Source organism: Carcharhinus amblyrhynchos, chromosome 4, assembly GCF_965287045.1.
Source record: "Carcharhinus amblyrhynchos chromosome 4, sCarAmb.v2.hapA, whole genome shotgun sequence".
Taxonomy (NCBI): domain Eukaryota; kingdom Metazoa; phylum Chordata; class Chondrichthyes; order Carcharhiniformes; family Carcharhinidae; genus Carcharhinus; species Carcharhinus amblyrhynchos.
In genome coordinates, this window is record NC_137327.1 from 84397964 (window position 1) to 84424173 (window position 26210).

General features: G+C 42.2%; 1 protein-coding gene across 3 annotated transcripts in view; it reads left to right on the top strand.

The window, feature by feature from the left end:
* gab3 (GRB2 associated binding protein 3) overlaps nt 1-26210 on the top strand; it is a 148349-nt gene that overhangs the window by 11093 nt on the left and 111046 nt on the right. For 2 of the 3 annotated variants that reach the window (XM_080187428.1, XM_080187429.1), the window contains exon 1: nt 14365-14631. In XM_080187428.1, the coding sequence (XP_080043554.1) occupies nt 14560-14631 (72 nt within the window). In that variant the 5' untranslated portion in view covers nt 14365-14559. Of the gene's footprint in view, nt 1-8930; nt 8989-14364; nt 14632-26210 lie in introns of those variants that run through there. The other variant, XM_080187430.1, reaches the window with a different exon arrangement.

A 26210-nucleotide genomic window follows, 5' to 3' on the forward strand; every position in this document is an offset into this window, starting at 1 on the left:
TGAGGAGAGGCTGAATAAACTGGGCTTGTACTCATTAGAGTTTAGAAGAATGAGGGGAGATCTCATTGAGACGTTTAAGATGATGAATGGGATGGATAGGATAGAGGTGGAGAGACTCTTCCCGCTCAAAAAAGACAGTAGGACTAGGGGGCACAGCCTCAAGATAAAAGGGGGGCGGTTTAGAACGGAGTTGAGGAGGAACTTCTTCACTCAAAGGGTGGTGAATCTCTGGAATTCTCTGCCCGTTGAAGTGGTGGAGGCTACCTCGCTAAATATTTTTAAGACGCGGGTTGATGGGTTTTTGATAAGAGAGGGGATTAAGGGTTATGGGGAGAAAGCGGGAAAGTGGAACTGAGCAGCGACAGATCAGCCATGATCTTATTGAATGGCGGGGCAGGCTCGAAGGGCTAGATGGCCTACTCCTGCTCCTATTTCTTATGTTCTTAGAATCATAAAAATGATACTGCACAGAGGGTACCAGAGAGCCCATCTTGTCCGTGCCGACCCAAAGACACAGGCGCCTTTTCTAATCCCATTTTCTTGCAGCCAGCTCAAAGCTCTGCAGCTTACAGCACTTAAGGTGCAGATCCAGGTACTTTTTAAAAGAGTTTGGGTCTCCGTCCACCACCAGCACAGACAGTGAATTCCAGACGCCCACCATCCTTGGCGAAAAAAATTTTTCCTCACGTCCCCTTGAATCCGTCTGCCACTGGCTCTAATTTGTGACCCCAGGTTTTTGAACTCTCTGCCAAGGGAAACAGGTTCCTGCTGTCTACTCTCTTCCTACCCTTCACAATTTTGTACACCTCAATCATGTCATCCCTCAGCCTCCTCTGTTCCAAGGAAAACAACCCCAACCTCTCCAATCTCTCTCATAGCTATAATTCTCCAGCCCTGGCAGCATTCTGTAAATCTTTGCACTCACTCCAGAGCAAATACTGCTATCTTTAGAGAGCTGTGAACTTGCATACCAAGATCTCTCACCTCATCCACCCTGCTTGATACCCCTTTTATTGTTTGACCTCCCTAAATACATTATCTCATTTATCAAAGATAAACTTCATCTGCCACTTTCCTGCCCACTCCACCAATCCTTCTACATTATTTTGGAGCTTGTAGCTGTTCTGTACACTATCTGAGGGATGGCACAGTGATTAGCACTGCTGCTTCACAGCGCTGGGGACCTGGGTTTGATTCCAACCTTGGATGTCTGTGTGGAGTTTGCACACTACCCGTGTCTTCATGGATTTCCTCCGAGTGCTCCGGTTTCCTCCCACACTCCAAAGATGTGCACATTTGGTGCATTGACCATTATAAATTGCCCCTTACTGTCCCAAGATGTATATGTGAGGGTGATGAGCAGGGTAAATGCATGGGGTTACAGAGATAGAGGAGGGGTGAGCCTGGGTGGGATGCTCTGTCACAGAGCTGAAGTGAAGTTTATTTACTCGTCACAAGTAGGCTTATATTCACACTGCGATGAAGGTACTGTGAAAATCCTCTAATCGCCACACATTTGTGCCTGTTCGAGTACACTGACGGAGAATTTTTAGCATGGCCAATTCACCTAACCTGTATATCTTTGGACTGTGGGAGGAAACCAGAGCACCCGGAGGAAACCCACGCAGACACATGGAGAACGTGCAAACTCCACACAGAGTGTAACCCAAGCCGGGAATTGAAGCCGGGTCCCGGGTGCTGTGAGACAACAGTGCTAACCACTGTGCCATTATGCCACGATGAGGAGATGCCGGCGTTGGACTGGGGTAAACACAGTAAGAAGTCTGACAACACCAGGTTTAAGTCCAACTGATTTATTTGATAGTAAACTCGCAAGCTTTCGGGGTTTGCCCCTTCATCAGGTGAATGGAGAGTTCTGGCCTCAGACAGAGCATGTAACAGCACGGACAGTTTACAGATTACTGATTAGAATGCGAATCTTTACACCTAACCTGCTATTCAAGTCTTAAAGTGGCCAACAACGTGAGTGGAAGGGACATTAAGCCCAAGTTAAAGAGATGTGTATTGTCTCCAGACAGTACAGTAAGTGAGGTTTAGCAAACCCAGGCAAGTCATGGGGGTTACAGATAGTGCGACATGAACCCGCGGTCTTCACGACACACGACAACGCAGAGTCGCTGAGCAGAGACTGATAGCCAAGTTCCGCACACATGAGGATGGTCTCAACAGGGATCTTGGGTTCATGTCGCACTATCTGTAACCCCCGTGACTTGCCTGGGTTTGCAAAACCTCACTTACTGTACTGTCTGGAGACAATACACATCTCTTTAACCTGGGCTTAATGCTCCTTCCACTCACATTGTTGGCCTCTTTAAGACTTGAATAGCAGATTAGGTGTAAAGATTCACATTCTAATCAGTAATCTGTAAACTGTCTGTGCTGTTATATGCTCTGTCTGAGGCCAGAACTCTCCATTCACCTGATGAAGGGGCAAACCCCAAAAGCTTGCGAGTTTACTATCAAATAAATCAGTTGGAATTAAAACCTGGTGTTGTCAGACTTCTTACCATTATGCCACCCCAGGGCTGATGCAGACTCGATGGTCTGAATGGTATCTTTTGGCACTGTAGTAATTCTATGATTCTATCCACACCGCAGCCAATTTTTGTGTTGTCTGCCAATTTCCAAATTGTGCCCCCACGTTCGAGTCCAAATCATTAATATATAAAATAAACAGTTGGGATCACAATAGCCTGCAGAAAATCACTCCTGAATATAAAATTGGTATCAATCTCATAAACCTGTATAGGTTGGTTTATGTTCCATAAATAAAGGATATTGATTAGATATCTACCTGGGACTTGATCTATAAGCTTACCATCTCCTTCTCGGGGCAATTAGGGATGGGCAATAACATCAATGCCATACCCTACAGAATAATTAACATAAAGAGCCCAAATTATACTAGCACAATAAGTATTGACCAAGAGAGGCTATTCGATAAGATAGAATCTTAATGGTGATATGCTGCAATGGATTGAGAAATTAAGGATTGCATGTAGGCAGAAATTGCTTGTCAATAGATTTGGATCTAATTGGTGACCAGTTATCAGTAGTTATCACAGGGATGAATGTTAAGATATTTACTATACTTATTAATGATCTAAAAGTAGGTTCCTGGAGAATAATTTGCAGACAGTATGTGAGTTAGAACTTTAGAAAATACTTAACTACAAGAAACAGAACTAGATGGGCTGGGGGATGGGATTTGTGTTTAGAAACTTGTGTATAACTTGAAAAGTGTCATGTGCAGATCAAATGTTAAATATACATAAATTCCACTTGGAAAAGAATTAAAGGAATTGGTAAAAGAAAAAGAGATGGGTATTTTGGTGCATTGTTTTTGAAAACTCCATCGTCAATATGGTGAAGCTATAATTAGGTTTTTCATTTGTTCTTCAGATATGGGAGTCACTATCAAGGCCAGTATTTCATGCCCAATTACCCTTGAGAAATTGGTGGTGTGGATATCCCCACAGTGCTTTTTCCTGTAGTGGCTGAGTACAACTGAATGGCTAGCTGGGCCATTTCTGATGGCAGGTTCAAGTCAACCACAGAGATGGGGGTCTGAAGTACTGCATTGGCCAGATTGGATAAGGATAGCAGATTTTCTCTAAGGGTAGACAACAATAAACCGGATTTTTTTTTCGATGACAAACTCGTGGTTTCATGATCATTATAAATGACATTAGTATTTCACACCAGATTTATTCATTCATTTAGCCTAAATTCCCCCAGCTGATAGGGTGGAATTTGTACTCACGTCTCCCTAGCATTAGTTCAGAGCTGGAATTCTCCGGATTCTCTGGTCCCGCTGGCAGCATCAGATGACATCAATGGGGAATTCCATTGACAGCGATAAGACCAGAGAATCCCACCACCAGTGAATGGCACATCACCTCCCGCCCACCGAGAAACACACAGCCAGGAGTCGGAGAATCCTGTCCAGGTCTTTGAAATATTAGTCTAGTAACATTACCACAATGCTATTATGTGATCAGGTTCTAGGATATATTCACAGGATCAGTCATTGCAAAAAATGGTGGTGTCCTAAGCCCAACCATCGTTGACAATTTCAGTGACCTTCCCCATCATAAGGGCAGAACTAAGGATGTTTTCTGATGATAGCACAATGTTCAGAACCTGTTGTGACTCCTCAGATACTAAAACAGGTATTCATATCCATTTAGCAGCCCAAGTCTGAATATTCAGGCTTGGGCTGCTAAATGGCAAGTAACACAAATGCCTGGGAATGACTATCTCCAACAGAACAGAATCTAGCCATTCAGGACAAAGCAGTCTGCTTGATTGATACCCGATCTACCACTTAAACGTTCATTCCCTCCACCAACGCAGGCAGTGGCAGCAGTGTGTTTTATTTATAAGATGCACTGAAGCCGGTCACCAAGGCTTCTTTGGTACAATCTTCCAAACCTGCAACTTCTGCCAATCAGAACTGAAAGGGCAACAGATGCATGGGAACAGGACTACCTGCAAGTTCCCCTCCAAGCCTCACACCACCCTGACTTTACTTCATTGTCACTAGGTCCAATTCCTGGAATTCCTTCCCAACAACACTGTCATTGTACATAGACCACATCTATTCCCCTCCAACTCGATTTTCAAGTTTACTGATGACACCAACGTAGTGGGTCGGACCTCAAACAATGATGAGACAGAGTACAGGAAAGATATAGAGAAACTGGTGCAATGACAATAATCTTTCCCTCAAAGTCAACAAAATGGTCATTGACTTAAGGAAGTTTAGTGGATGACATGCTTCCATTTACATCAATGGAGATGAAGTGGAAATGATCAAGAGCATTAGGTTTCTAGGTGTCCAGATCAGCAACAACCTGTCCTGGTCCTTCCAAGCCGACGCTATAGTTAAGAAAGCCCACTAATGCCTCTACTTTCTCAGGAGGCTAGGGAAATTTGGCATGGTCACTATGACACTCACCAACTTTTACAGATGCACCATAGAAAGCATCCTTTCTGGTTGCATCACAGATAGGAATGTCTCCTGCTCTGTTCAAGACCACAATAAACTACTAAGGATTGTGAACAAAGCCCAGTCTATTACACAAACCAGTCTCCCATCCATTGACACTGTCTACACATCATGCTGCTTTGGAAAAGCAGCCAGCATAATTAAGAACCCCAAGCACCCCATACGTACTCTCTTCCACCTTCTTCCATCAGGAAAAAGATACAAAAGTCTCAGCTGACGTACCAACCGACTTAACAACAGCTTTTTCCCTGCTGCTTTCAGACTTTTGAATGGACCAACTCGCATTAAATTGACCTTTCTCTTCACCCTAGTAATGACTGTAACACTACATTCTGCACCCTCTCCTTTCCTTCTCTATGTATGATACACTTTGCCTGCATAGCAGACAAGAAACAATGTATTTCTCTGCATACTAATATATATAAAACAATAATAAATCAAATCAAATCAAAAATGTGGACTGCAGTGGTTTTAGAAGGTGGCTCACCATCACCTTCTCAAGGGCAATTGGGGATGGGTAGTTAATACTGGCCTAGCCAGCAATGCCTGCATCCCAGGAATGAATAACAAAACACATACCATCTTGGCTTTACATAAGATCTTGGCTGAACACTTTTAGTACACGGTGCCATGTTTTGGTTTTAAATTAAATGAAAAATATTGAAGCTTTAGAAAAATTACAAAAGAAGGTCACAATATTAATGTCAAGCGTAAAATTCCTTAAAAAAAAATACTATGTTGTAAACCTGAAAAAAAATACCTTGGATATCTGGATAGACTTAACAAACTGAGTCTCTCTCTATTTTGAATAAACAAACTTTAAGGTGATTAAGGTTTGGAAAATAGTGAAGGACTAGATTGTATTTATCTGGATCAATTATTTCAACAGAATAGATTAGGGAGGACTGGTGGCCACACCTGTAAGTTATACAAGGATAGAATTAGGTTGAACAATGGGTGTTTCTTCTTTTTCATAAAAGAGTGAACCTGTGGAACAGATAGTGAACTGGTTTGCTGAATACTTTACAGCAAGACCAGTTTCTGGCTGGGGTAGAGATTCCTTCACACAAGAGATTGATATCCTCTAATATAAGTTAAGAACAAGATGCTGCCCAGAAGTAACTCTTTCATTATGAATTTTGCCAGTGCTAGCTGGTTGAGTATGACCTGTACTCTGCCTATTATGAACGATTGAAGAAATATGCTGTTTGATTTGTTCAGCTAACCAATGGGACTTACAGCCTATGTGTCTGGCATCATACATGGTACTTTTTTGGTCAAAAGTAGCAGCCTTTGGCCTGATGCAGAAATAGAGTGGATCAAAGCTATCCATTAGGACAATGACTATTATGATCAAATCATTGCTCAAACTCGCCGCTCTGAAAAGCACCCGGTCGACTCCAAATTTCCTTGGAAAGGCAAAGTATCTCAAAGATTTGGACAACAGGTCAGCAAGCTGTTTCACACTGCTACTATGCAGTGGCTAAGCAAATGATATTTTCCATAGCTGCTATCAATCGAAAAATAAGTTTTACATACCGCTGTATAGCCAAATTCCCCTCCAACTTGATTTTCAAGTTGGCTGATGACACTACCGTTGTAGGTCAGTCAAAGGCTACATGGGGGCAGGCAGGAAAGTACTATTAAGGCCACAATCAGACCAGCCATTATCTTATCGACTGGCAGAGCAGGCTCAAGGGGCTGATTAGCCTACTCTTGCTCTTAATTCTTGTGTTTTTGTGTCTCAGCAATAGTAGTAGTTCTGTACTACCAAATGACTGACATTTTAATGTTAATAACATTATAAAAATCCAAATTATTGAAATAATTTTAAAAATTGAAAATAAGTATTTTTTTTCAAATCCCTGAATAAAGTGATTTCTGCTCAGAAATGTGTTTTAGAATATTAGCAATCCTCCAGAATCCTGATCAATTGGTTGTTCTTCATGACAGAATCTAAACAGCGAAGCTATTGATCATATGTGCAGGGAGTTATCACATCTGAGTTAAATTCAAGAATGCAGACATTACCTTCATAACTGGTGATTGCTGAACCATAGTTTTGTCTTAATATTGGATTATTGATGCAATTGTAGACGAATTTCTGGGACTCAGCTTCTGACAGAACATGAGCTTCACATGTATATTGCACAGTAGTGTACCAGGTGGCATGTTTGCCTACTGGTCTTGGAGTATTCAAGCTTATTGTTTTCATTAGTAATGTGGGTGAATGCCACTGAGATACACAGACCACGTATGTTTCACTTTTTACATATCTCAGGATGACAATACCGATTGCTCTAATTAACAATTTTTATTCAGAGCTATAATGCCAAAAAGCCCAGTTCAAAATCACAATGGTCACTAGATTCAAGGAAAGACCTGCAGGACCTAGCTATTCCAGTACTCTGATATACAACTCCCTTATTCCAGTTTCTGCAAATTTAAGATAACCCTGTATATATCCAAATTTGCATTGAGCCTTGTTTACTCATCAATCCCACTTGCTGACCTAAATTGGCTCCTGCTTTTGGAGCACCTCCATTTTAAAAAACCCTGCCAGGTATCTAAATCCTCCATTCTCTTGTCCCATACTATCTTAGTAATTAATGTGAGCACTACAACATTATGAGAACTATGCACTCTTCAAACTTTGGACTCTTGTTCTTGTCTACATTCCTTGCAGCCCAGCTCTGAGCACTAATCTTTGCAACTCTGTCCTGAAAATCTATTTGCCTCTCCACCTTTACCACCCTTCTTCAAACCTGTCTCCTTAACCAAGACTTTGGTCACATATCCTAATATCTCCTTCTTCGGCGCAGTGTTAATTCTTGTCTGATTATGCCCCTGTTAAGTGCAGTACCTACCTTAAAGGTACTATATAATTCAAACTGCCACATTTTGGATCTCTAGTCTGCCCACAGGCATTTCTGTAGCAAAAGGAGCTTTTAGATCAATGGATAACAGAAAATGAAAGTAAGGAAACAGGAAGTGTGCAGGGGCAACAAATACATGCATTCCTTGTTTGTGGTGGCCTGGTGTTCGTGTGTTGGAAAGGAGATGGTGCAGGCAGACAAGTAGCTTTGTGGGGGGTGGAGGATGAGATTGAAAAAAACTATTCAATTCCTTATAGCTCTGTCAATGAGTATGACAGAGTCATGATAGATTCAGATCTCATCTCATGGATCACGATGGCTGTAAGGCAGGATACCTCAAGATATATGGGCAGTCAGTGGTCCCAATTTGCATCCAGTATATCCCACAGTCAACCTCAGTAAGTGTCAATGTTCATATCAGAGTCAGGGCAAGGCACCAGTTAGACATCCAATCTTATTCCTGAGAGTGTCTGCAAAGATTTGTAAGCCAATAGAAACTGATGGATACTGTCATAGTATGACTTTGTAATAAAAGTAGCCATAAAAATGTACAGGGATTTACTTAACCCAATATTAAGTGTCAGAATTTGTCTATTTATGGTCTTTCCCACGATATTCAGAGTGTTATTAAAACTGTTCATAACAATAGTGAGCAATAAGGAATAATGTTTTATTATGATGTGGGTGAACATATATATATAGTTACTCTAAGCATCAGCAGAAGCTGTTTAATACACAGCTTTATTTCCATAACTGAAATTATGTAATACGTGGGCGAAGAATAAATTACCTAAACGTTGCAGGATTTATAATACTACTAGGGAAAGGCTCAATATATGGTTGGCTAGAATGCTTAGTGTGAAACAATTGACATTTGTCCATAAGAATCCAGAACCAAGTAATTCTCACAGGGGTATAAAGAGTCTTTCTGTTACTCTTTCCAGAGAACTCATTCTAACATTTTATTCTCCCTTGTTAAATAAGTGCTGAATATATAAAACAAATCTTTCCACTGTTTTCAGAATCACTAACAAGTTCCTCATCAATACTAATTTGGGATTCAGAGCTCTGCTATTCATGGTATGTATACTGCAATTGTATTTAAGAAATGTATAATGATATGTATCTGCCTGTACTTGCATGTAAATATCACATAACAGATCAAATGGAATGTATCACAAGTCAATTATGCACTATGGGGTTCACATGGTATCCCACATCATGTTATGTGTCACATCCTTGAATCACACTGGGGCCTTTTTTCTCCTGAAGTCATTGATTCATGCTAGGGGTTAGTTTTACTAGCATCAGTCAGCCTCCCTTTAACACTTCCACAGGGTCATTTTTCACATGCAAGTCCCAAAAGTGAGCGTTGATCAGCTATTCATGGAGGACAGTATAGCCAATCCTGATCCTGCCTTCCTCCAACTTCCTTTTGCCACAAGTGGCTGAGAACATTCAGGAACAGGCACCATGGTTGCATTTTTCCCCTTTCCAGCTCAGTAACATTGGGACTCCATGTAGCAATGCAGCTGTCATCCTGGTTGAAATCACCGAACTCAACACAAACTAAGAATCATGCCCAGGATCTCCTGCTCTTTATGATTTTCTATACACCACATTGTATTTATTCAGTACATCATCAAGGGCATTCATTGCCACACATCTTCACAGCTTGTCTTTGAAACTATCCATTGAGCATAAAGCAAATGTCAGACCCACTGATGTCTTTGTAATTAAATGTATCATCTGATCAGTTACTGAGCCATACTGGTCAGGTAGATCCTGGTCCCTACTCTTTGCGGAATTACTTAAGCTCAATCGTTCCTATGATGGAGAAATTGTAAGCAGGCTCAATGCCCTTAGGCAAAGAAGAATAAAACTAATATTCCACTCTTTTACCCTTGGTGAGCTTGCTGGAAAGTAGATAGGTAGGCTTTTATAGCCACGCTCATCCCAAAATCTGTCCCTTGTCCTCCCTGATTCCCATGGCAGGCAGGATGATAAAATTCCAGCCAGTGTGTCTGAACAGTAGGCATAGACAGTAGGTTGTAATGTACCCCATAAATGATTCAAAAGAAGAAAATATTTCTATTTATATCACACATTTCATGACTACAGGATGTGCCTATACACGGACATCAGAAATTGAAGTATTTTTTGAAATGTAGTCAATTCTTGTAATGTAGGAAACATAGAAGTCAACATCAGCACAGAAAACAGCAATATGATAATAAGCAGATGACCTGTATTGTGAATGAGGAATTAACATTGACTAAGGCTAACTCCTCTATTCTACTTGGAAACAGAACTATGGAATCTTTTATATCTACCTGAGGAGGCAGACAGGGCCTTATTTTAATATTTCATCTGAAAGCAGCACTTCCAACAGTGCAGCACTCGCTTGGTACCATGCTGAAGGACAGCCTTGATTTTTGTGCTCAAGTCCTGAAGCGGAAATTGAATCCACAACCTGGTGAGATTGAAGAGTTCCGACATGCAGAGGGATCTGAGAATCATAGTGCATGAATTGCAAAAGGTTAATATGCAAGTGTAGCAATAATTAGGAAAACAATAGAGTTTTATTGTTTATTGCAAGGTAGTTGAATGCAAAAGTAGTGAGTTTATCAGTTACAGACAGCATTGCTGATGCCACATCTGGAGAACTGTGTACAGTATTAATCTCCTTATTTAAGGATGTAAGTGCATTGAAAGTAGTTCAGACAAGGTTTACTGGACTAATATATGGAATGGGAAAGTTATCTGATGAGGAAAGATTGGACAGGCTAGACTTGTACCTATTGACGTTTAGAAGAGTGAGAGGCAACTTGATTGAAACATACAAAATCCTGAGGGGTCTTGACAGAATGGATGTGGAGAGGATGTTTCCTCCTGTGTGAGAATCTAGAACTAGAGTTTAAAAATAAGGGGCTGCCCATTTTGGACAGAGATTAAGATTCTTTTTCTCTCAAGAGTGTCGTAAGTCTTTGGAACGCTGTTTCTCCAAAAGTGGTGGAAACATAAAAACATAAGAAATAGGAGCAGGAGTAGGCCATCTAGCCCTTCGAACCTGCCCCGCCATTCAATAAGATCATGGCCGATCTGAAGTGGATCAGTTCCACTTTCCCTCTTTCTCCCCATAACCCTTAATTCCCTTGTCTATCAGAAGTCCAATAGACTCTTTGAATATTTTTTAAGGCAGAGCTAGAGAGATTCTTGATAAGCAAGGGAGTGAAAGGTTATCGGAGTTAGTTAAGAATATGGAGTTGAGATTACAATCAGATCGACCATGATCTTATTAAATGGTGTAGTCGGCTTGAGGGGCTAATTGGTCTACTCCTGCTCCCAATTCCTCTGTGTTTTCTTATGAATGTCTATATGTGATAGGGATGCTATCTATTGAACCACAAGGTCTCTGTAAATCAAATTAGATTTCCTATCTTTGTTACTTTTGGAGAAATCATAAATACATGCTAGCATAATATGGTAACAGTTTGGTGGAAATTACAAGTATCTTCCTGATCTGTTTTTGAAATTGGTAAAATATGGGCCTTGAAGTTTGGATATCCATACTTCTCTGTATGCAGGGAGCTCAGTATACAATCCCTATGCCTGAATAGTGAAGCTTAAAGAGTTGAGGGCAGGGGGTACCCCTTGGGCAATGCCAGCCTGACAGTGCTAGCCTGGCACCCTGGCACTGCCCACTAGAAACCATGCAGTGCCAAGGGGGTGGAGCTTGAGGAGTGGGGCCTTCTAGGTGAGTGTAGACCAGGGGCTGGCTGATCAGTGGTAGTGGTGGGGGGGCTTGTAGCAGCAGTGCACTCGGTACAGTGATCAGTGGGAGAAGGAGGGGGCAATTGAGGCTGGCCATGGGAGCAGGAGCTGGCCATGGGAAGGGGGGGGGGGGCGGGCGGGGGGGCGATTGGGGCTGCCCAGCAGGGCATGGAGGGGGGCTCGGCCTGGCCATAGGGGGAAGGTCATTAACCTGGTGTTGTGAGACTTCTTACTGTATAGGGGAAGGTGTCAGGGCTGGTGATCGCGGGGGGGTGGGGGGGGGGGGGGGGTGCGAGAGTTGGGGCCAGCGATTTGGAGGGGGGTTTAAGGAAGCCATCAGGAGACCAGCAATCAGGAGACCAGTGTGCATACACCGATCTCCCTACGGGATTAGGTGTCCCCCCAGCCCCAGCCCCAGCCCCTCCCCCCCCCCTCCCAACACACACCCCCCGCTACCGATATGAATCCATGGCGGAGTCTGTGAAGCACAGAGTGCTGGCAGTTCAACCAACTAAGTTTGCCCAAAAAATGGGTGGGAAAAATCTCCTGGTGCCTTTAAGTACGATCTGTTGTATAGATCTTATTTTCTCCGGTGCATCCAGAACCCTTAACCAATGTGCCAGCTAGAGCACATCATTCAGCATGAGTGGCACAGTGGTTAGCACTGCTGCCTCGCAGCGACAGGGTCCCGGGTTCAATTCCAGCCTCGGGTCACTGTCTGTATGGAGTTTGCACATTCTCCCCATGTCTGCGTGTATTTACTTTGTGTGCTGCGATTCCCTCCTGCAGTCCAAAGATGTGGAGGTTAGGTGGATTGGCCATGTTAAATTGCCCCTTAGTGTCAGGGGGATTAGCAGGGTAAATATGTGAGATTATGGGAACAGGGCCTGGGTGGGATTGTGGTCAGTGCAGGCTCGATGGGCAAATGGCATCTTTCTACACTAGGGATTCTATGACTCTTTCTATGTGTGAGCGAACACATCCTACTTCTATTATTTGGAAACCTAAGAAGCTATTTGCATCTCAAAATAGGTACTACTCAGCTGAATTTCCACAACATGGTGATCAGAAGAAATCTTCAATATTCATTCTTGTAGAAATAAAAATGCACATCCCAGTTGCATGATGTTATTGGCATTATTGAAATTGAGATAAAGGGCAGTCCTGGTACAAAAGGTGTAGAAAAGGGATTGGATTAGAAACTACTGAAAGGTGGAGTTTAAGCTGGAGACTGCAGTGAGATTTGATTTTGACATAGTGAGGATGCAGACAGAAGGGTCCATGCATTGCAATTTAGGAAGAATAACAGTAATCTGTAGAGGAACAATGACCATTGGACTATTGATTGAAACTGAAGGAGATTAGAAAGAACATGGTGGATGATGGCAGGGAGGTTGTGGGTCAGAGAATGATTGCCGATCAAGTAAATGTATTTCATACAATCATAGATCCCATACAGTGCAGGAAGAGGCCATTCAGTCCATGGAGTATGTACCGACCACAATCCACCCAGGGCCTATTCCCGTAAACCCACATATTTACCCTGCTAATCCCCAACACAAGGGTCAATTTAACATGGCCAATCAATTTATCCTACACATCTTTGGACAGTGGGAGGAAACCGGAGTGCCAGGAGGAAATCCACATAGACACAGGGAGAACGCGTAAACTCCACACAGACAGAGACCCCCGAGGCCAAAATTGAACCCAGATCCCTGGTGCTGTGAGGCAGCATTGCTAACCATGGGCGGTCCGGTGGCACAGTGGTTCTATAACAAATATTTTCATCAAAACATTACCAGGGTGTTTAAGTTTAAATCATTCTTTCAAATGTTTGAGGAGGGGGATTAATTGTATAACAATCATAAGCAGGAGACATTTATTTATAGCATTGTAAATGTAATACAAAATGAATACTGTGTCAGCAAAGTGTGCAGTGCTTGGGAATGAAACACAGTATAAGCAATGACAACTTGCATTTGTGTATCGTCTGTAACTAAATAAACCAATGAGTTTACAACCTTTAATCACCCTCACGTTAAGCATCCTAATAACGCTTTTGGAATTCTAGCTCATGTATTTACATAAAGCACCAATAAGACCAACAAAAGAAAATGACTCGAAAGTAGAAATAAGAAGTCGAAAGAACAAAAACAAGTCCATATCACCGCAATATCGCTTTTAGTGTCGCCTCTGTTTATGGACAAAGTCCCTGCTGATTAACAAGCGTTCAGTGGACTGAATTCCACTTTTAAAATTAATCTGTTTATCAGATTGCTTGTCTTGTTAGTTTCCATTTTATTTTAAAACCCAAAATCATCTCACCAGGGATTGGATCGTGTGAAAACAAGCAACCTGTCAGAACCCAAAAATACAGGAATTACAGGGCTGAGGTTACACCAAATGAAACGTTTTTTTTTCCCCAATTGGGCGTGTTTCTCCAAAACAATACTATTCAAAGCCTTATAAAAAACATTCTGCTCCACTTTACTCCATAATTGTGCCTTGAGGCTCATTTGAAAGCGCTTTCAGTTTTTCTTTCTGCATTTTCTAAACGGGAGACGATACTATCTGCGTGTGTGTGTTTGTTGTTTACAAGACGTCATGGCCATAGTGTGACTATTATTGGATGGATCTATGCAATGGGTGGGAGAACTGGTGTCCGCGGTCGCTCGCAGTGCTTCCGCCTCCAACACAAGGAACTTGTGCCATTAAGCACAGATGAGAGCCACTGTGATGGATTTTACTCCGCATTCTATATGGAGGAGCTGAGTGGCAACAATAGCAACAGGAGGGGAAAATAGTACAGAATACAATCCACAGGAGAAGGGACTCCTCCTGTTTCCCAACACCCCCCCCCCCCCCCCCCTTACAGCCATGAGTGCAGAAGACATCGTTTACACCGGGTGGCTCATCAAATCACCTCCAGAAAAGAAATTAAAGCGCTATGTAAGTAATGAATTGCTGTCATAAATTGATGCTGCTGCGGTTCAGATCCGCTGGAGTGTAGGCTCGTAACAAACATCACTCAGTACTTACTACGGCAGCTGTCAGTCAATAAATGTTAAGATCCTGACAACATTTCGCTAAGCATTTGTAGCTGAAATACGATAATTGGTGGACGGATAGGCAAGATTCATTTCAGGATTTTAAATATATATACATATATCTTGCAATACCAAAATTCTTTAAACAGTTTCGTTTTGTCCATCTGTTCAATTTTGTTGGAAGGAAAGTTATTGTGATTGTATTTTGTGTGTGTTTCACGCGGGGGGGCTGGGTGCACACACTATTGTATATAGCCTACTGCCTGTCTGTTTTTCTGAGAAATTAGGGCGTGCTTTCAAAACATCACCAAATCGGAAGCTGTGCCGTAAGGTTACTGGTGCATTCCAAGCAGTGATCCAGCGGGGACATGAGGGAGAGAAAAATGACCATTTAATACAGTTAATAATATTGGAACTGCAATCAGCTAAGTGTGGGCTGGCTACACATTGCCTGCAAATTGTACCTCGCATCTCACAATGTTCCCCAAGTACGGGGGGGGGCGGGTAGGTGAGAGCACATGAAACTGACATTGTTAATGACCTGTTGAATCACTTAAAGCACATTTTAACAGAGGGTTGCTCCTTGCTTAATAGAAATGTATGGGGGGGGGGGGGGAGGGATGTAGTCTGGGATGGTACAGTGACTCGAAGCTGATTTCTACCACTATTCCAAACACGATTAGACTGTTGGTGTGATCTTCAGCCTGTGTTGATTTTTGCAATGTTCTTCCTTTTTCGCCTTTAATGAAACATTGTGTGCGCTAGCAGCGATATATAGAGAATGGTGAAATGAGCTTGGATCGCCGAATCTTGTAGTTAAAATGAACCTAGTTCCCTCCCACCGCGGGCGCCCAGTTTAGCTAACGGACCGATTAAATTCCGTTTACAAATTGGATTCGAATGTGCAAATAACCTTTCCACTTAATCTCAATAATAGAAATTATATTTGTAAATCATTAGAGCAAATGGTATATATCTAAAGCTGCTGGAGTCTATATTTGGTGGCGGTCAGCTGTGTCAGACATGAAGGGGTCCAACTGTCTTGTACGCAGTGACCTTTTGGTATAAGAAGTAATGTTACAGAGATCAGGCGGATGGGTTGGCTGCCTCCACCGTCCTTGAAAGACTGTCAGGAGCTCTGGAACGCCATAAATAAGAGTCAGCCTCGAATCCCAGCATGAACTGAACTGACAGAGGAAAAAAAAACAAGAATTCTACAATATTGGTCAAACTGAACTTGTTTACAATGTTGTTTCCAAGGTCAGGTGCATAGAAAAAGTGAATTTTCACTAAACTTCTTCCCGCGAAGAGCCACTCTCTCACCGTGTAGTAATTATGGTCCATTAAACGCGTCTATCGCACATGGTATATTACAACTGTTTTCAAAGAATTATGAAGTGTGTCGAGGAGAAATGCTCAAGCTTCTACAAGCGATACAGATTTTAATACGCCGTCTATACTTATTTACCATATTAGTTTTCATATATATAAAATGAACAAGCACGATTTAAATATAGCAATTATTTTAATTTGTTTGCAGATGTATAATTTTAGTTCAATTTTGCATTACAAAGGAGAAAGCACTAAGTTTGATCAGCGAGGATTGGATGGGAAATGGGAATAGTAAATAATATCATAAGCTGAAGAACATTTAAAATAGAACAGAGAGGATTCATGGAAAGATTTAAGTCTGTATTTTGTTTCCTACATTGACAGTTTCTCATTTTGTCTGTACTGTACCTATTTATTTACTGATTTGTGGTTTCCTGATATTCAGAGTTCTCTATGCTTTGTGATAAACATTAACTTATTATTTCCTAAAAACATCTAAGCTCAAGGCAAAAACAATCACCTTGTGTGTTTATTGTTATAGAATCATCAGACCATCCCTACAGTGCAAAATGAGGCCATCCAGCCCATCGAGCTTGCACTGACAACAATCCTACCCAGGCTGTATCCCTGTAATCCCCATATTTACCCAACTTGTCTCCCTTACACTAAGGGGCAACTTAGCAAAGCATATCCACCTAACCAACACATCTTTGGAGTGCGGAAGAAAATCAGAGCACCCGGAGGAAATCCACGCAGACGCGGGGAGAACATGCAAACTCCACACAGTCACCTGAGGCCGGAAGCAAATCTGAGTCCCTGGTACTGTGAGGCAATAGTGCTAACCATTGTGCTGCTGTGCTGTCCTTATAGGTGTAATTATCACATTATCGCATTATCAATTATTTTGAGACAAGTCAAATTTACCATTGCAGTTCTCTGTATCCAACCAAGTACCTTAAGCAAACAGTTGCCCATTTTAAATATTTACAGAAGCATCATGTACAAACAAAATACATATTTGGTTTCCAAGAATTGTTGTTTTATACTGTGTCTTCCTTCTTCCTCCTATGGGTGACAACTTGTGCACCAGGGTGCCACTTCGTATTGGTCACTCCTCAGCATTTCATTCAAGTTGAAATAGTGGGGATGATTTTCTGGCCTGACTGTGCCTGGCACAGATCATGCCAATCCTGGAAAATTGTGCCTGGGCCTAAAAATGGGTTTTGTGCTCAGCAACAAATGGCTTATAATGATTTATTGGCACAAATCAGATCTCGCCCAGAAAAGACCTGAGTGCCAGGGGCAGTGCCAAGAGAGTGGGGCCTAAGAGAAAGCTATGCAGGTGGGATGCTATAAAGGGGGTGCATGAGGGGGGGAAATGTTAGGAGTCATGAAGGGGACTCATTGGGAAGACCCCAATGCCAGCAATCCATATCCGGGAGTAGGTGAGAAACATGCCGCTGATGCGGTGGAGGGTGTTCCATGGGGGACAGAGAGGGTCTTCCAGTGCATTATGAGATTGGGGTGCCCTTTCAAAATAGTTTGCAGCTGAGCTCACTGGCATGTTTAAGTCCCGCCCCCTCCCAGAACCAGCATGCAACGCATCACTCTCCCAAAAAATGACTAAGTGTGGGAGAATTGCAGTCTGGTCCTTGCCGCTCTGGTTTTCTTGCTGTTATGACACTTGGTCATTCTTTGGGAAAATTCCGCCCCATCAGTGCTGGCAAATTGTTCAGTCATGGGGGCATCATGATCAAGCCTGATCCTGCTCCCAGGCAGCTGACATACTTGCTCTCTTTCCAGCTGGAATCAATAAGTAAGGAACAGCAATTGGAAAAATCAATTTATAGTGCTGCTATCATACTTACTACCTTACCTGGTGCCACCTGAAGTTTCCAACAATTATAAGGCATTATAATAGAGTATACATGCAAGCTATTGATTTGCTCAGGGAAAGTAGTAGTATTTGAAATCTCCTTGACTTACTGTTGATAATCATATTCCTGAAGTTATCATGAAGTTGAATTGGGAGGGAGCTGGGCCATTTGGTACAATGAGCTGCATTAACACATCATAATGCTATTCAGTTTCTGCTGACCTTGCTGATCTCATTTAAGACTGCAATTGGGGTACTATAGTGGCTACAGAAAGGAAAGGAAAGCTAAGGTCCCTATTGCAGAGACAATTATTCAATGACTGCAGCACCCCCCCCCCCCTCGCCCGCCCCCACTGGGAAAGGTTTGTGTGTTGATGTTGGTAAGAACATGTTCAGGCTGTTTAACAGGTTTGAGAGAACAACATGTAAAGAATGATTTTGGGGTGCCTACGGTTTTCTGTGAAATGAGTCTAAATAATAATTAATCTGGTGCTAAATCTGCACACGTGATCATAACAAGACATGTTTGCATTTGATAATATGAAAACAGTTGATTAAAAAAATGATAGAATCATAAAATGATACGGCACAGGACAGGACCGTTTGACTCTTGAAGCTATCCAATTAGATAACTAGAGTAAATTGCAGCAAGTAATTATACAAGTCTGGAAACATTGATATTATTTCAGTATATGAGCTGTGTGTGAATTTAGAATTATAGAATCCCTACTATGCTGGAGGAGGCTATTCACACCCATTGAGCCTGCACTACCAGCAATCCCACCTACCCCTTATCATCTTAACCCCATTAGTCCCCTGACACTAAGGGGCAATTTAACATGGCCTAATGCACACCTTTGAAGTGTGGAAGGAAGCAGAGCAAACCCATGCAGTTACCCAAGGTTGGAATTGAACCCCAGTCTCTGGTGCTGTGAAGCAGCGTTGCTAGCCACTGTGCCATCAATTGTCTTTTAATGTTTTGGCTACTGTAAGGTCTTGGAGCTGGGTTTTGTAGGGTACTATGGATTCCCCCCCCTCTGCCCCCGCCAGCTAAAAGGTTGGGATGGGGAGCTCTTTTAGCAGTAGAATGGTTGCCACGATTTAATAGCCAGTTGGCCATAAATAGTCTGAAGGTGGGATTTCTGCCTCTCTGGAAGAGGGAAGCCTGCCTCAGAGAGCCACCAGTCAATCAGCCAGCAGTGCCCATGGAGCAGAGGCCATTGCAACTACTGCAGTCAGGAAGGGTTCTGGGTTAAATCTTGGTAATTATTTGGATTCAGGCTTTGAGGGATGGAGAGGGGCTGTCTTGCTGGGGCCACGGGGCCATGTTGGCAGGCCCAGGCAAAGATCTGAAGCAAAAACAGAAAATACTGCAGACTCTCAGTAGGTTTGACAGCATTTGCAGAGAGAGAATATAGCTGATGTGTCGAGTCAGGATGACCCTTCGTCAGAGCTGAAAACAAGGAAATTTGGACCAGATTTATACTATGGGATGAAGCGGGATGGGATGGTTGGGGGGATTGGGGTGCTTTGAAAGGTGATGGAGGGAGGAGAGCCTTCAGTTGGGATGGTGATGCCTTGGCTAGTGATGTCCTCTCATTGGCTAAAGTGGTCACTTAAGGCAGGGTAAGCCCCTGCCCGCCACCAACCCAAGCAAGGAACCCTGGCGTAGACACCTCTCACTGCTAGTTAAATCCCATAAGTAGCAGGATGAGCCATTAATTGAGGGTCCAATTGGCTCACTGATGGGTGGACTGCCCATTGTGACTCCCCGCTGTTGGTAGCATTGCAGTGGGAGCAGGGGTGGGTGGGTAGGCAGCTGGCAGGTTACCCAGTAGATTGTGTAGCTGCTTTCACACTGCCCAGTGGAAGAGCATAAAATCCAGTCCTTGTACAACATCTGAGCAGTCAAGTGGTATTTTTTACAATTTGTTAAAAACTGAATTTCATCTTGTGTCTTAGCTTTGACTGTGAGTGTGTGAGAAGGTGAGTGCAGAGATTGGAACTTAAGAATCATAGAATCGCTACAGTGCAGAAGGAGGCCATTTGGTTCATCAAGTCTGCACTGACCATAATCCCACCCAGACCCTATCCCCGTAAACTTACATATATACCCTGCTAGTCTCCCCACACTAAGGTGCAATTTAGCATGACCAATCAACCTATTCCACACACCTTTAGAGTGTGGGAGGAAACTCACACAGACGTGGTGAAAATGTACAGACTCCACATGGACAGTCACCCGAGGTCGAAATTGAAGCAGATCCCTGACACTGAGACAGCAATGCTAACCACGGTGCTACTATGCTGCCCCATGAGTCTTGTTGCAGGCTGCTGCAAATCCCCTTGATTCAGACTCTTCACTAACTCAGTGGTTCACACTCATTCCTATGCACTCACTCATCGTCATATGTGAGATGTTTTTAACTCTGCATAAGTGATTAGATTTTGAATAAGATAAAACTGGGCCCTATTCTCAGAGTCACTCATACACTCACTCTCTCAAATTCATACTCATTCACACTCTTATTCACGAACTCAGCAAATCACATCAACTCTCAATCAATCGCTTTCATATTTACTCAGTAACTCACCTTCACACTCACTCCTTTACTCTCATACACTTACTCTTTCTTCATTCTTATTCCCTTGCTCAGTCTGTTACTTAGTCATTCACTCAGTTGCACATTCCTAGTTACTGAATCATGCTCACTCTTATGGATACACATATTCCTTCTCTCATCCTTTTCTCTCCTGTTCACTTACTTTCTCAAACGTTATCACTGTTTTCACTTGTTGTCATATTTATTGATTCACTTGTACTGTCTCATTCATTCACACTTTTTCTCACTCAGTAACTCAACCAAGGAGATGCAGAACAGTACTCTGAACTCAGTGAACCCATGGTGAAACCATGGTGGTACAATAGTTAGCACTGTTACCTCACAGTGCCGGGGACCTAAGTTTGATTCCTGGCTTGGGTCACTGCCTGTGTGGAGTCTGCATGTTCTCATTGTGTCTGCATGAGTTTCCTCCAGGTGCTCTGGTTTCCTCCCACAACCCAAAAGACATGCTGGTTAGGTGCATTGGCTGTGTTAAGTGCTTCCTCAGCGCACCCAAATAGATGTGGGAATATGGCAACTAGGGGATTTCTGAAGTATTTATTGCAGTGCAAATGTAAGCCTATCCTACGACCCTAATAAACAAATAAACATTGTACTCATTTTATTTTTCACTTTCCCTCTCTCCCTGTTTTAATCTCTCTCACTGACTTGATTTCACCCCCTTTGTTTTTTTAATTCATTTAATGGGATGTCAGAAACATTGTTTTGCTCACTAACAGCGCAATATCAGCAACCCTAAATGAAAGTCTGTCCCTGGAACCAACACCTAAATTATTACCAGGATATGAAGACTGTGGATAAATTCCAAATAACTTGTATCACTGGGACCAAGCATATAGAGTTCTCTTTCCTTTTGTTTTCATCATATAATTACCATTGGTGGAAAAAATACATTTTGGCTATTGTGATTTCATGAGCTCTTTGAATTCATATTACCTCCCTGTCCTGTTCATTTCCCATGGCCCTGCAAGTTTTTCCTCTTCAAGAATAAATCTGGTTCCTTCTTGAAAATCATCATTAGAACCAGAAAATCCCTACAGTGCAGAAGCGTCCCCCCCGCCATCCTTTTAACCCTGTGCAATTACCATTGCTAATCCACCTAACCTACACATCTTGGGACACTACGGGGCAATATAGCATGGCCAATCCACCTAACGTGTACATCTTTGGAATGTGGGAGGGAAATGGAGCACCCAGAGGAAACCCATGGAGACATGGAGAGAACATGCAAACTCCACACAGTCAGCTGAGGCTGGAGTTGAACCTGAGTCCCTGGCACTGTGAGGCAGCAGTGCTAATCAATGCCCTAGCCAAGTTACATTCTGTTTCTAATATCCTTTCAGGCAATGCATTGCCATTGTATAGAGGTCGATAGATTCTTGGTAAGCAAAGAGGTGATAAGCTATTCAGGGTAAGCGGAATGTGGATTTGAGGTTACTATTAGATCATCCAGAAGGCGGATTAGGCTTGAGGGGCTGAATGCCTGCTCCTTGTTCGTATGTTTGTATGTTCGCACTCCAGATGATAACAAAAGGCAGAGGCAATTAGCTTAATTTAAGAAATATAAACTCAACTGCCTAATCAGTATAATGTGACAGCAACCTAACAGAAAAAAATAAATTTGTCTTTGGTTCCATATTGCATGTTGGCATGCCCATGGAACCTGTGTAACCTTTCGCTGTAAATGCCCACAGCACTGATTTGTTCTGTGTCCTGTTCAATTGCCAGGTTTGAACAGCTACCACAGTCCTTGGAAATATATGCAGCTTACCAGCACTGATTGTCTAGACTTATGCTTGGGTGTGAGCTGTGGCTGAGTTTAAGTCACAAGGTTCTAGGTTCAGGTTCCACTCCATGGCTTGAGCACAGAAATCAAGGCTTTTGCTACCTCACAGTACTGAAGGAGAACTGTATGGTTTGGTACTTTTCAGATGAGATGTTAAAGCCAGATATCACCTGCCTATGTGGTTAGATTTAAAAGATGCCATGGCGCTATTTGAGAGAAAAGCAGAGGAGTTATATGTTGGCCAATATTTATCCTGAATTAACATTACAAAAACAGATTATCGGTAATTATCACATTGTTTTGTGGGTGTTTACTCAACTGCACAATTTGACTGCTGCATTTTCTACATTGCAACTGTGCCTACATTTTAAAGTACTTCATTAGCTATAAATATGCATCCAGTGGGTGTGAAAGGTGCTTTGTAAATTCCGTTCTTCGGATGAGGGTTTGAAGGGCAGCCTGCGACCATGGAGACATTTCCCAGCAAAAGTCAGTGCCTTGAAGAGCGAAATGAGGAGCAAGATTTTCTTTTAAAATCAAGATAGACTTGAATAATTGAAAATAAGCAGCCAGTTCATTTGGCCAGGGGTACTTGTCGCAGATAAATATTGGCTAGGACACTGGGAGAATTCCCATTCTTCTTCAGATCATGCCGCATGTCTTTCATTTGTATCTTATCTGTGGCAGACTGGGTTTTTGTGAAGGATCACACTGTTGGCAATGCAGCACTTCTGAATAATACAATGCAGAAGCTGCCTAGAGTTTATAATTAATCCAGAACTAGGGTTTGAACTCTCGATGTTCTGACTCCAAGGCACGAATAAACTAAACTGGCATTTTCACACTTCAGGCTGAAAAAAGTGAAACCATTAGATCAGCACTTGAAACACATATGAGTTTATGACCGATTTCCATACCCCTGTGGAATGAACTGAATCAATTATTCCTCTGTTTCTAGAATATGAACAAACTACAGATAAGAACTCAGTTTGTGTTTCAACTATTGGTCTCCAACAATTTCCCAGCTGTGGGCTCATACATTGGTGACTCTGATAGCAATAGCACAAGAACCAGTCACTTTCAAAATTAAAGAAAATTTACTGTTAGTAATATGGGCATTAACATTGAATGTGCTTATTTGACATCCTTCTATCCACCATTGAAGATAATGCCTGCCTTAAAGTAGGAGAATGAGAATGTGCCGAATGTTCTCTGCTAACTTGCGCTTTGTAATTTCAAGGATGTGAAGATGAAAAGGTCAAGAGTCAATATATAGCATGGCACAGAAAAGAATAAAAGACAAGGTAAATTGGGAAGTAGTGATTGGTGACATCAAGCTAGAATTTAAAAGATTAAATACTGTAGAAGATGCCACATTATTAGAAGGCCAGATCAAAATATTATTCACTGAAAATTAAACTCAAGTCACTTATGTAAGACTGAGTGTGATCATCTAAGTTTAAAATTTATTTATTAGTGTCACAAGTAGGCTTACATTAATACTTCAATGAAGTTACTGTGAAAATCCTCTAGTCGCCATAGTCCAGCACCTGTTTGGGTACGTTGAGGGAGAATTTAATAAGGCCAATGCACCTAATCAGGACGTCTTTCAGACGGTGGGATGAAACCGGAACACCCGGAGAAAACCTACGCAGACATGGGGAGCATGTGTAAACTCCACACTGACAATCACCCAAACCAGGAATCGAACCTGGGTCCTTGGTGCTGTGAGGCAGCAGTGTCAACCACTGTGCCACTGTGCTGCCCACATGAATAGGAGAATCATGGAATGCTTACAGTGCAGAAGTGGCCATTCAACCCACTAAGCCTGCACCAACACTTTGACAGACTTTGATCTTACCCAGCAGGCCCTCTTCCCCACACTATCCCTGTAACCCCTCACACTTACCCCACTAATCCATCTAATCCAAACATCCTGGCACCCTAAGGGGCAATTTGGAATGGCCAATCCATCTAACCTGCACATCTTTGGAGTGTGGGAGGAAACTGGAGCACCCGGAGGAAGCCATCGCAGATATGGGAAGAATGTGCAAACTCCACATTGACAGTCACCCTGGAATTGAGCTCAGGTCCCTGGAGCTATGAGGTGGCACAGTGACACCGTGGTTAGCACTGCTGACTTGCAGCTCTAGGGACTGGGTTCAATTTTCCAAGTGGCTGTGTGGAATTTGCATGTGTTTAGTTAGTTGTTTTAATGAGATTAAAAATGTGTATCCTATTATGCCCCACCCTAGTATTCACTGTAAATTAATCTTTGTATTGGTAATTTCATATGCTACCTGCTTTTATTCAGTCAAGGGATGTGGGTGTTGCTGACAAGATCTGTCCCTAATTGTGAACCACTGTCTTCAACTGCAGCAATCCAAGTGCTGAAGGTACTCCCATTATGCCATTATGTAGATAATTCCTGGAGTTTCACCCAAGTATTGATACTAACGCTAATTTAATACTCATTATCACATTGCACTGCAGATATGAAGACTATCATATTTGGATGACTGTATGGTGCGCTGTTGTTCTGGAAATAAATTATCTAAAATTATTGTGTTTATTATGGTCTAAAGATTACATGCAATATTTCCTTTCAACTTCAAAAAGTTATTTTGAAATCTTGGTATGTGTTATGGCCTGGTCCATTTCTTGATTAATAAGGAGATCAGAGGTTATGAGGAAAAGGCAGGAGAATGGAGATGAGAAAAATATCAGCCATGATTGAATGGCGGAGCAGAATCGATGGACCGAGTGGCCTAATTCTGCTCCTATGTCTTATGATTGACCTGTAAATACAGTCATTTCTACTCTTCAGCTGAAGCACTCTAATTGATACAAGAATGGTTGGAGATAGGCATAGAATATTATAATACCAATTATTTGACTCTTCCTCACTGCTAGAGAAACTTTGCATAGGGAGCAGTGACTTGCCTAAATTACCATTACTGCTTCCTGCTTAGATTTATGTCTCAAATAAAGTGTTTTCTTTCTGTGCCTTAATGTATCGGTGCTATCAATGAAAAAAATACATTCTTTACTTTGATTGCACAGGCAGTAATGAGTTGAAAATCTTCTAGGTATAAGAGTTGTGCATGAAAAAAGATGAGATGGTCACAGTTGAGATTTTTGTTGGGCACCTAGTTGTTCACTTTAGAGCAGTAATGGCCTATCTTATTCTGGAGCCACAGGACAACTGATGTGCCAGCTGGAAAAATGTGATCCGAGTGTAGTGGAAGCTTGATGTTCGGGCATAGGACCCAAATTTGCTCTCAATACTGAAGTACCAGCCATTAACTTACTTGTTGAGAGTTACCGACAGACTATTTGCAGGCTTATTAGACTCGTGGAAATCTCTGCTATCTGCATTTCCAGTATGGTGCAATTTACAGGGGATTTTGGTTGACGGACAGAAAAAGGTAAAAATGTACTTGGAAAAGGACCTCGCTTTTTCTTCCAAAGGAAATACCCAGGTTTGTTCAGCACTTAATTATGCTGTTGAATGCTCACTCTCTCCTGAATGTAACAATCCTAATCTTTTCAGCCATTTTTAGTCTGAACCTAGTGGATAAGTACCTCAAATTCTTGCCATTGGAGCCATTTAATGTAGGCCTATTGCCGAGTACTGCTGGGGAACAGGTTATCTCTGACAACAACTTCAGCAATTTCACTTGTACGTTTAACTGTGCAATGTGGACACCAGATAGTTCTGTCAGATGTACCCTGTCATAATGGGGAGCACTGATAGCCTTGCCACTATTATTACAGTAAAATTTGGGCCCTTAACTAGACAGGGCACAGTTAAGGCCTCGATTTTACATCTTAATATGAAATTCCTGACTTATGACGGCTCA